This window comes from Ophidiomyces ophidiicola (assembly GCF_022830035.1).
Source record: "Ophidiomyces ophidiicola strain CBS 122913 chromosome Unknown scaffold_8, whole genome shotgun sequence".
Classification (NCBI taxonomy): Eukaryota; Fungi; Ascomycota; class Eurotiomycetes; order Onygenales; family Onygenaceae; genus Ophidiomyces; species Ophidiomyces ophidiicola.
This window is the reverse complement of record NW_026054648.1, coordinates 97,116-108,372: the sequence shown is the minus strand read 5'-3', so window position 1 is coordinate 108,372 and position 11,257 is coordinate 97,116. Positions and strand designations below refer to the sequence as shown.

General features: G+C 53.1%; 5 protein-coding genes across 5 annotated transcripts; 1 reads left to right on the top strand and 4 right to left on the bottom strand.

The window, feature by feature from the left end:
• Window positions 1–1,883: 1,883 nt before the first annotated feature.
• On the bottom strand, window positions 1,884–2,534 carry LOZ57_002714 (uncharacterized protein; the record flags this gene model as incomplete). Its single annotated transcript, XM_049251777.1, has 1 exon — window positions 1,884–2,534. One exon carries the CDS (start codon window positions 2,532–2,534, stop codon window positions 1,884–1,886), a length of 651 nt encoding a protein of 216 aa, XP_049109095.1.
• A 543-nt stretch (window positions 2,535–3,077) lies between these two features.
• Window positions 3,078–5,645, bottom strand: LOZ57_002713 (uncharacterized protein; the record flags this gene model as incomplete). The annotated part of the gene is made up of 1 exon (XM_049251776.1): window positions 3,078–5,645. The coding sequence occupies one exon, from the start codon at window positions 5,643–5,645 to the stop codon at window positions 3,078–3,080; it is 2,568 nt and encodes an 855-aa protein (XP_049109094.1).
• A 1,040-nt stretch (window positions 5,646–6,685) lies between these two features.
• On the bottom strand, window positions 6,686–8,405 carry PRS1_2 (ribose-phosphate pyrophosphokinase 1; the record flags this gene model as incomplete). The annotated part of the gene is made up of 4 exons (XM_049251775.1): window positions 6,686–7,843; window positions 7,897–8,023; window positions 8,078–8,087; window positions 8,147–8,405. The coding sequence occupies 4 exons, from the start codon at window positions 8,403–8,405 to the stop codon at window positions 6,686–6,688; spliced, it is 1,554 nt and encodes a 517-aa protein (XP_049109093.1).
• Window positions 8,406–8,632: 227 nt separating this feature from the next.
• MET8 (Bifunctional dehydrogenase and ferrochelatase) lies at window positions 8,633–9,517 on the top strand (the record flags this gene model as incomplete). The annotated part of the gene is made up of 3 exons (XM_049251774.1): window positions 8,633–8,728; window positions 8,796–9,280; window positions 9,343–9,517. 3 exons carry the CDS (start codon window positions 8,633–8,635, stop codon window positions 9,515–9,517), a joined length of 756 nt encoding a protein of 251 aa, XP_049109092.1.
• Window positions 9,518–9,863: 346 nt separating this feature from the next.
• Window positions 9,864–11,151, bottom strand: MDH1 (Malate dehydrogenase, cytoplasmic; the record flags this gene model as incomplete). Its single annotated transcript, XM_049251773.1, has 6 exons — window positions 9,864–9,892; window positions 9,954–10,515; window positions 10,576–10,670; window positions 10,724–10,873; window positions 10,930–11,047; window positions 11,113–11,151. 6 exons carry the CDS (start codon window positions 11,149–11,151, stop codon window positions 9,864–9,866), a joined length of 993 nt encoding a protein of 330 aa, XP_049109091.1.
• Window positions 11,152–11,257: the final 106 nt, after the last annotated feature.

The following is an 11,257-nucleotide window of genomic DNA, read 5'->3' as shown; positions in this document are numbered from 1 at the left end:
GTCAGCAGAGGAACTAACTAACTAACTAACTCATAAGCTCCCTCTGCACGCCCGCCCGCCGGTCTGGAAGGCGGCCTGGGCGTCCCGGGGGCGGTCGTGGCGCGCTGCCGCCGTTGGCAACACGATCATATGTACATAGATAAGTGACATCGATCGGCCCTGCAGCACGCCCGTACCAGGCTTGCCTCTTCGTCACACAGCCTGTCTAACTACGTGAGCGAGTTAACCGGAGCGATCGACACAGCAATCCTGCCGGCCTTTGTTGCGCAACATCGCCTGCAACGGAGTCGTTACCAACGAGTTCTGTTAGTTAGTAGTAACTCCGTAGCTTTATGCTTTCCTGCTGCCCGTTTTCCCAACAACACGGTACCTCAGCCCAGCCGCCCAGCGCCTCAGGACAGCCAGGAACCGCACCCACCGCGGGTCGGCGAGTCGACAACCTGCCTAGCTGGCTGCACATACATAGGACCCTTCCTACACTCTCCCACCGGCGCTGCCGATCTGGGTGTCGTCCGTCTGTCTGCTTGTCGGTGAGACGGCGCCTGGACGCCACCGATTGTTGTTGGGACCGCCGTGCTAACCAACTAGCCCGCAACAGGCAAAAGGCAGCCCATCGCCGCAACAGCCTCAGCAAGCTCCCTCCCAAAACGTCGCCTTGATCGCGCGTCCTGGCGCGGCATCTGGACCGAATCCACCGCCGCGCCAACCCGGCTCCCGCCCACACACGTCGTCCCAGGCCTGCAGTCTCTCGAGGTCCGCCCACTACTCCCTATAATTAGGACTGGCCGGCGGCTGCGTCGGGTTGAGACCTTTCCCTGCTTGGCCCTGCTAAGCACCCGCGCCGCCCACCCACCGGCCAAGACGGTTGACAATCCTCTTGCTCCCACTATATTATTATTATTATTATTCTTATTGCTGTTCATCCTCAACCCATCCAGCCAGAGCTGCTCCACCCCAAGCACCCAAAAAACAAAAATAGATCCGGTGCGGTGGATCGCACGCCTCACCTCTCTCTCTCTCACTTTCCGATACTTTGGATTTCCCGGCCCGCTGAGGACACGTCTCATCACATTATTATTGGAATTCGACCTTATGTGTGACCGTTCAAATAAACCCCATTGGCAATACTCGACATGGTTATCTGTCTATCTGCACTTCGATACATCCAGTAGGTATGTCTGAGCGATTAAAAAAGAGGACACACATTTCTTCCACATCGCCCAGGCCCGTCCCAAATCACAAAACATGAACCGGAGCCAGGCCAGGAAACAAAAAAAGAAAGAAGGAAATGCGACAGAGAAGCGCTGTTCAAGAGAAACAGCGCTCTCTCCTTCCTTGGGCCTCATTTTGATCTTCCAACGCTCCGTTAAGGACGAATCTGTGATGAACAGCCACCAAGAAAACTCAATGCATGTTCGAAGAGTGTCCCTGCGGAACCAAGTGTCCCGCAACGCTGGTTTGGTCATGTTTCTGGGAGATCGTTTCTGTATTGCTTCTTTTATTCATGATTATTGCTATCGGGGGCGGAAGTTGGACGCCTCCCTTCGGCGACAAAAAAGAAAAACACAAAAAAGAAAAGAAAGACAAAGAGACAAAGGGAGGGCAGAGAAGCACATTATTGATCGTTGGTTGTCATCCCAACGCTGCTGGCATCAGCGCACACCAATCGCGAACTCGTGGACAAACAGGACGCGCCAGAGCAGCCGATGCAGCTTCCAGTGCGCGGATGCGAGAGCGGGACAACAGATAACTAACCATGCATCATGCAGGCGGAATCCAGAGAAGGGCGATTCGCCAGATCGAAATGTCGGCCATCGGAGGCCTGCGACTGCCGGCGTTGCGGATGAAGTTGGCCCGCTTGTTTGTGCTTGCTTGTCGACATTTCAATTTTTGCCTGCAGAATTTTCGCGCCGAGCTGTGCTGACTCTGCCACCCCGTGACCCGCTTGGTAAGCGCTGACTCGTCGGAAAGCTCTTCCGCAGCATCTCGAATCGCTCCGCCTGCTGCGCCAGCAAACCGCCATTGCCGTCCAGCACTGGCTCTCCATTGGCAATGGCTGCTATCGCGCCACGGACCACATCGATCCCCAGTCCGATGATCGCCGTGCACTGCTCTCTCCGAAGCGGCTCGTGCTCCTGGCGGTCCTCGATGTCCTTGAAGTACGCCAGGTCGTTGCAGATGCTCACCACGCGTTTGGGAAACTTCGGCACAATCTCCATCGCTTCCTCGTACGACATTTGATACGCCTGGCAAAAGTCCGCCTGGTAGTCTTCCACGTACGGGCACTTGTTCTGGATGCCATACTGGATTGCCCGGGCCTCCGACGCCACGTTCCCGTGCCATTCGATCCCGCACTCGTTCACGTTCATGCCTTTTCGTCGCCGCCGTCGTTGTTCGCATATCGCCAAGTAGAACCGGTTCGATTCTTGCTTGATCTGCTCCACCAGCCCTGCGCACATCGTCTGGCCTACTTTGACCTGCTCCAGAACCTCGCGCGCTCTCTCCTCGTCTGTTGCAGTGTCGTACTGCTCCATCTTCCCGGCTTGCATACTAGTCTTGGCTTTCTCGGCTAGATCTTACCTCTGCCGCCCCAGTCAGTTATTATTGGTATGGAGCAATTGAGGAAAAAAAGGTGGGTGTGTGATTGACAAGAGTTATGATTCCATGCATGCCATTCCCAGCCCCTTCAAATAGTCACTTGCTCCCAGGTTTGCTTCCTGTCTGCACAATGAATTGAGACATCCATTTTCACATTGCTCTACACAATTAAACTATGCGAACAAGCTCGCATGCCCCATCAAAGCCGGAAAAGGAAACTCACATTTTCAAATCAAACACACTATGATAACAGCCCAATCAATGTGGCTGCATTTGCCTATATCGTAACTGCCAACATGAGATCTTGATTTGTTTAATCTCTTTCAACAATACTATATATTATATTCACTGCTACTCTCTCTTATTTTAGCTTTTCTGTTTTTGGCCCTGAACATGACGAACCGAGATACGCCCTTCCTCCAAACTCTCCTGTCACTGATGACAGCCGCCATTCCACCATACATCAACTGTGTGTGTGTTTACCCGGCCATGTGGTCCAGCGAAATCTCCGTGAGACGGTAGTTCTGGCGGACATCACGACGGGAGAGCCTAATGTTCTGCATATTGTTCTGAATAAGCAGGCGGGAGGGTGCTTCTTCATGGCGGATGTGGATCACTTCGCCTCCTTCGCCAGACATCCTGAACGTCCATTTTTGTTCTTTCTGGTTCTCAACGCCCTTAATGTCTAAGTTGAGTTGCTCTCGGCCATTGGCATCCACGTATCGGAACGACGCATATGTGTCGGAGAAGTAGTGGTGCGCAACGCCGGCGGCCAGACTCACGCTCATCTTCCTGGTCACAATATCCATTTCGACTGTCAGGAAACGATGATCGCTGATGCCGTTAAACCCAAAGGTAAATGAATTTCCCAATCCCTCGCCAGGCGAATCCCTGTTGGCCGGGAGGCAATCCGCATACTTCTTCCTGAGGTCTTCACGCTGAGGGCTGGGGAATAGATCGATGGCAAGACAGATATCCACTTTCGCCATGCTCTCTGCCTGCATCATAGCGTAGTAACCACGGAGCGTGGTTGCTGCGGTATCGATCCGCGCCAATAATCCCAAAAACGGGTCATTTTTCAATGACTTGTTCTTCAAGCCGCTCGCGGTTATGTCGAAGTTATTGGACGTTGCCTTTGAATCGATGACACCATCAAAAGATGGCGAAAGACGCACGCGGCTTGGTTCTTTGTGGAATATATGTAGCTGGTAGCCGGGCTCAAACTTCAACTCTCTCTGGCTTATGGTCGCATGTGTTCCTGGAATAGTAACCTTATAAAGCTCCTTGCCGCCTGTATCTTTAATCACCACTTCAGCATAAGTCTGGTCAGGGAAATAAGCGTGTGGGCTCGTTGTAGTGACTTCCACCTTTATGACCCTGTCAGCTTGGTCAATTATCACACTACAGAATTCACTGTCTCCTAGGCCGAGCAAGTTTATTTCTTGTGAGACTATCGATGAAGTTGTCTTGCGAGCATATTTTATGGGTATGGTGTTTGACCCGGGCTTAACAATCATATATTCGAACTTCCTTTCGTACTTGATGTCTCGGCCCGTGGGAAGATGCACTTTGTATACGCCGATGGGGGCGCCACCAGGAATGTTCATTTTCGGGGTAAGAAGGGTCATTTTATGGTTGCGAGCGCCCTCTAAGAAACAGATATCCCCACCGTAAATCTGGCTGAAGTGGTCGATTTCGAACTCAAACGTAACGTCTCCTCTTTGGCCCGTCATCAGCATTTGCTCAACTGTCACCAGGCATATAGGGCTATCCAATTTCAGCTGCTGTTGGGATTTCGCTAAAGTCTCACCCTCCAGAAAACGGTTGAGGGGATACACAGCTTTGGCAGGCCCGTATAGGTTCCGCTGAGCCTGTGTCGGGCTGATATAGCCACCGACGAGCCGCACAAATGCTGTCACATCAATCTGGCGGCCCGAGCTGGCAAAGCTGTCCGATAGCATATCCAACAAGCCAAGCTTACGTCCGACGAAGCCATCTGTATTGCTCATCAAACGATATTGCTGGTTGAAATGGGTGAATGTGTTGTGGCCAGCTTGTTCTATCATCAAAATAAGGAAATATAGTTTTTCACGAAGGCCCCAGGAGTTTACCGCTTTGCCCTGATCAATATATTCATTGATAGTTTTTTCCACGCGGGCTTGGTGGCCGTAGTCGTAGAGCCAGCCTTCTTTAAACTTACGATCGCCTAACATGACGTTCTGATAACAGGCGCCATAAATGTTGTTCCACACCTCTCCCACGGAGAAGTGCTTGTCCTCCATAAAATGTCCTTCATAGCCATGGGCAATTTCATGCAAACAGCCCCAGCTGGTAGCTTCTGGCCTAAGCCAAAAGCTGCTGACAGAGGAAGTCGATTCGGCGGACCAGTTATCACCGTAGTACGCAGCTCCTGCACCGTGCTTGTCGGCCTTGAGAAAATAACGATTGCGCGAATTGAGATCCGTGGGGCGCTGTGGGTTGAACGAGACGCCGGCCATTTCATTATAAAAGGTGAACAATGATCGATAGAAGGTAGCCAAACCTTCGATGCTTTTCGAGCCTGGCATCTTCTTCAGATCGGCCTTGTTCCGGGCAGGGACCAGTATGTTCACATAATAGGTTTGGATCAGCGCAAATTCAGCATTCTGGCTGTCCCAGACGGCGAAAAAGCTTTCTTCATCATTGTCTCCTTCGTGGTAGACCGGTAGGATCTTCGACCCCTTTGGGAACTCGTACTCGATCACAGGCCTTACGCTGCCATATGGCGTGTTGATAAAAGGAACAGACACCGCTGTCGCCTTGACATCGGTCCAGCTACTCCCCACGACGGCAGATACTTCTGTATTTTTATCGTCGTTGAGTAGACGCAAGGAGATTGTGTCTGTAAAAGCAGCGTTGGTTTGGCGTATTCTGAGGATCTTATCCGACGCTAGGATGATCCCCAAGTGCTGGCGATCGTGATTGATTCCTTTGCTCAATCCCGCCTTGTCTAACCAGACTGGCCGCGGCAGGGTGGTGATCCGCTGGCTCTGGATGAAGGTCGACATGTTGGGCCCCAGCCTGAATAGCTAAACGCCGGACTGGACGTATATAGATCAATAGGCAGCGTATGCTTGAGGGTTTGTATGTCTCTAGTTTGAGGAATAGGCTAAAGGCAGATGAAAAGCTGGGAACGACACCTCCTAAGTCAGGCATTGCTGCGTCTTTATATCTTCCACGGCTCTTCCCCTCACCACACGCATGGAGCGAGGACAGATGTTCGATGTTGCCTGCAAGCCGTTGTGGTGGGCTCCCTTGCGTTCCGCCAGTGCTTAGGCAGGTTTAGAACCGGTCGACGATAGACTGTATGGTGAGCAGGCGGGACGAACGCAATGACTAGCATCCAGACGAATGTGTGTTGCCTCGCCCTGGACTGGTGCTCACCGGAACGAGCTGGAAATACAGTCCTCGCGAGTCGAGGGGCGACAACGTAGCTAGAGAGCACAGCAGTCCTTGTTTGGCGTGGATCGTGCTGAGTAGTATGTCGAACAAGAACAACTAGCTGTTGTCAACATTGCTTTCTGGGCTGGAAAGGGAGGCGCTGCCGGCCGCTGGCTACGCGTCGGTTTGTTTGCGAGCTGGGCAGGGCTGGGGGCCGGCCTGGATGTAGACAACGGTCAGGGTTCCGGATGCTGAAGATGGCTCTAGTGCCGATGATCTGGTCATTTGGGGCTGCTGGGATGGTCCAGGGACCAAGGAGCATGCCCAAGGATCAGGCAGAGTGGTGCACTGGATATACGTGTCAAAGCATGAGAGTCACGGCGGAGAGACGAGGAACTGAGCTGGTACCACCCTGCACCAACACGATGCTGATTATTTTTCTAAACATTTGAGGTATATGGCAACGATAAGAAAAAAGCATCAAGACGGCCCACGGCATTGGCCCTGTACATATGTTTGTATATGATGGATAAGAAAGAGAGACCCCCGAACATATAGACCCAGCTAGAAAAGACCCTAGTCCCGTATTTCGAAGAGCGCAGTAATGCTAGGCAGTGTCACTAGTTAGATCTCATCCCCGCATAACTAAGACTGAAGCAGGAAAATCCTACCTTTCTCCATAGTGATGGCGTCGAATACTCTCTGATAAGAGGGCTGCCACATCCAATACCACTAGTTTCCTCATATTCCGGGCCCTCTGGGGGTCGATCGGGAAAGTATTCGTGATCACGATATAGTCAATGCAATCACATTCCTCAAGTTGCTCTAGCGAATTGTCTCCGAACAAGCCATGGGTAGCGATGCAGTAAACCTTTTTGGCGCCGCCCTTTTTGACCACAGTTTCCGCAGCTGCGATCCATGAACCTGCGCGATCGATCATATCGTCAACAATGAAAACCGTCTTATCCCGCACATCGCCAACCAGAGTGATTGTCCGTTCGTGGTTGGAATGTTGCGCCTTCTCATCCTCTTCGTCAGACGATGCTTCGGCGTCAAACGAACCGCCAAGGGCGTGCTCAGGCTGAAACGAAGATATTGTCGAAATAACCGATTCTGCCATAGGGTCGAGTGGAGCCCCATCGTACGCATCTATACGCTCCAGGGAAGCATTCAGGCCGGATACCGAGGCCGAAGTAGAAGACAGATGTGGTGAGGGATAGTCATCATCAACCAAATGGCCTTGCACCAGTCGTCCAGTAATAACTTCCCGAGCACGTTCGTCGGTGTATTCGTTGGCGGGATCGTCCAGCTGCCCATCACCCCCCTGCAAAAGCCGGTTCTCCGATTCACTCTCGCTGCGATCCGGTTCAGCGCACTGGTCCTGGGGCGTCTTGGCTTCCTCTACCAATGGCGTTAGGGGATTCGTGCGGCCTTCGGAGAAAGCGTCAACCAGGGAGGTCGGTTGCTGGCCTACATCGCGAGAGCGGGCACGGCTGGGTAAACTGGCACGATGGGGGGCATTCCGCGGAGGGAACTCAGCGTTTCGGACATTGGCAAGCGTGTGTTCAACCGAGTCGAAAAAGATAGCGCTATCCGTCATGGAATGATGGTTGTACTTCTGTCGCCGCCTGTCAGTCGTCACGATACCAAAATTCAGTTTCAGGGCATCTGCCAGCGAGGTGACCCGCTTGCTGCCACCGGCATTTTTGGTGACAACCACAGCTTCGTGCCAGCGCGGGACGTTTATCCGAATCCACCGTGCAATCAAGGGCTCGGCAAAGAGGTTGTCGACGGGCTTTCCGAAGAAGCCTTGCATTTGCGACGCCTGGAAGAACCGTCGTCAGCATCTAGCTAGTACCGATAACCTGCAGCTATTACCCGTACATGCAGATCCACGGTGATCACATGGTCGACGCCGGCGATGGAGAGCAGATTGGCGAGCATGCGAGCGGTGATGGCTCCCCGGTGGCTCTTCTTCTTCGATTGGCGGGAGTAGGGGAAGTATCTTTAGGGTGTCAGTCCGACCTTATCGAGTATGCACGACATCGACAGAACCTACGGGAGTACGGCTGCAGGAGATCGAGTTAGCACGGCCGGGGTGTCTGGCAGCAGGGACAGGGCGGCTTACCGGTAATGGACTTTGCAGAGCCGCCTTTGCAGGCGGAGATCATGATCAACAGCTCCATGACACTGTCGTTGATCTTGCTGCTGCCGCTCTGCACAATGAAAACATCCTGGTTGCGCACCGAGACGCCGATGTTGACGCAGGTCTCGCCGTTGCTGAACTTGCGCAGCTCGCACTTTGCGGGGAGGGTGCCGAGCCGCTCACAGATGGCCTCTGTGAGGGCGGGGTGGGAGTTGCCGGAGAATATCTGCACGCCACGCATGGTGGGCAGGTCGTCGTTCTCGTCGAGTGTCCAGCTGTTCGGTTGTCTCTCGATGCTGTCTCTGGTCGTCGTCGTCTCTACGGTCTCGCTGGATTTTTCGCCGCAAACAAACTCGACCAATCGCGGCGACCATGTGACGCGCTGCGAAAATCCGCCGTTGAAGACTCTCAATAAAACCCGCCGCGGCCTGCGATGCCACAGACTCTACGAGCTTCGCGCTGCTCCAGATGCCGCCGTCCTTTGCTCCCGTCCAGCCCGGCGGCTCGCTGATGGTCGCCTGGCAGGTCCGCGACAAGCATGTCTTGGTTGTCGGTGGCGGCGAGGTGCGCTCCCGCTCGCATGCCCTTCCTCCAGCTGTAGACTAACTGGCTAACATTCGTGTGCTTTCAGGTGGCCGCGGGCCGAGTGCTGCACGCTCTTAATGCCGATGCCCACGTCACCGTCGTCTGCCCGTCCGCCTGCCTCAACGCTGAGGTCAATTTCCGTATCTCCCGGGGCCAGGTCTCGTATGTCGACCGCAAATTCGAGCCCTCAGATCTTGAAGGTGATATATCCATGGTCTTTGTTGCCATTGACGACCCGGACGCCTCGACGCAGATCTGGAAATTGTGCAAGGAGCGTCGCATCCCTGCCAACATCGCCGACGTGCCCCCTGAATGTGATTTCTACTTCGGCAGCGTCCACCGCGACGGGCCGCTGCAGGTCATGGTAAGCACCAATGGGAATGGGCCAAAGCTCGCCAGCATAGTTCGGAAGGAAATTGCTGCCATGTTGCCGGGAAATACGGGTGCTGCTATTCAGAACGTGGGCGTGCTGAGGAGGAAGCTGCGAGAACGTGCTCCAGCTGCGAAGGAGGGGCCAAAAAGGATGAAATGGTGAGTAGCACATCGCAGAGCTGAGCTGGTTGCTGCGTTCTTACAAGCTGACATTGCAAAAGGATTTCTCGAGTGTGTGAGGTATGGAGCCTGGAAGAACTCGTTGAGATGGATGAGGAAGATATGGATGAGATGCTTGGTTTTTATGCAAAGGACATGGTTCCTACCCTCGAGCAAATTCGCTTAAAGGAGGAGAGCATTGCGCCCTTCGACGGTAGCATGGGCTGGAGTTGTTAGGTCTTGTGGGTGGGATAGATTGTTTGCTATTTTGGCGTCGAGTCTTCTGCGAATACTGTGGAGTATACATGGAACGAATCAATGTGACAAGAGTGAATTTGCGTAATGAAAGGATTCAACGCTTTCTGTCTTTCCTTCCGTCCTTTCTAGAAGGTTGCTAAAAGTACACAAAGTGGAAGAAGTCGCTGGACGCCGTCTAGCTCGCCGCAAACGTCAAACTCAAAAACCCCATAGGAAAAGAAAATGGCAGCGTCATATCCGTAGTGAAACTTGAAATACACGAGCGAAAAGGGATAAAAAGGGGATTATGAGTAAGGGGTGTGGCGATGGTGGCTATAGAGGTATTTCAAGGATTGGCCTTGACGAACTCGATACCTAGGCAAGACGAACAGAGTCAGTTGCTAAAAATCCTTGAATACTGGGATAGGAAGCTTACCCTTGGTGATATTCTTCTTGAGATCCACCAAGCAGGCATCAAGGAGCTTCTGCTCGTACTCAGAGACCTTTCCAACTGGGAGAATCTCCTCAACGCCATTGGCTCCGAGTCTGACGCGGGAAGCGAAGAAATCGATGCCCTGAGATTTGTATAGAGGGCTTTCGACGAAAGTTGGCTCAATGACCTTCTCACCCTCAGAAGCGCGGAGCAAACTCTCGGCAAAGCGAGCGCCAGCCATGGCCATGGAAAGGGTGGCAGATCCCGCACCGGCCTTAGCTTTGACGACCTCATCACCGCCAAATTGGATGCGGTTGACGAGAGCATCGAGAGCCTCGCCAGAGATGTCGGGGTGGTTGGACTGGGAGACCAAGGGAACAATAGTCACCCCAGAGTGTCCACCAATGACTGGGACTTCCTCATTGACGGGGTCGGTCTTTTTGATCTCAGAGATGAAGCGGGAAGCACGGACAACATCAAGAGTGGTGACACCGAAAAGGCGCTTGGGGTTGTAGACGTTCTTGGATTTGAAGACCTCGGCAACGATCGGAACAGTGGAGTTGACCTTGAGAAGCGTTGTCAGACTCTATGGCTCTAGGACCACTTGTGATTGAGATAGACTTACCGGGTTGGAGATAACGAGGATTTTAGCATTGGGAGCAGCGTCGGCAGTCGCCTTGGCCAGATCACGAACAATGGAGGCATTGGTATTGAAGAGGTCTAAGATCGATTAACTTAATAGTTCTCACGTAGGCGGCTTTAAAAGACCATACCATCACGGGTCATGCCAGGCTTGCGGGGAACGCCAGCTGGAATAAGGACGATTTCGGCGTCAGTCAAAGCCTCCTTGAGGCCAGTGGCAGTGGGCTCGTGGCCAGTAACGACGCTGTTGGTGTTGATATGACTCAAGTCGGCAGCAACACCTATGGATCGAAGGCAAATTAGCGGCGTGAAACTCCGTGAGAACGGAGAGCAATACCAGGGCCACCACGGATATCGTAGAGAGCGAGATGGCTAACATGGGGGTTGAGCTTCATCAGAAGAGAGAGGGGCTGGCCAATGCCACCGGCAGCACCGAGAACGGCAACCTTGGAGTTCTACTCGGTTCCACAATCAGCAATGCACCGGCTGGAGCTGTTCTGGGGCTGCGATTGAGCTTTACCTGTTGGGCGGTGGCCGAAAAGGCACGGCGCTGGGCCATGCTGATAGCTCTGCGTGCAGCAAACATGATGGCTGGAGCGGGTCACAAAGAAAGAAGAAACAAGTGGATTGTGAAAAGCAGAGGAGCAATTGGCACTGCTGGTCTC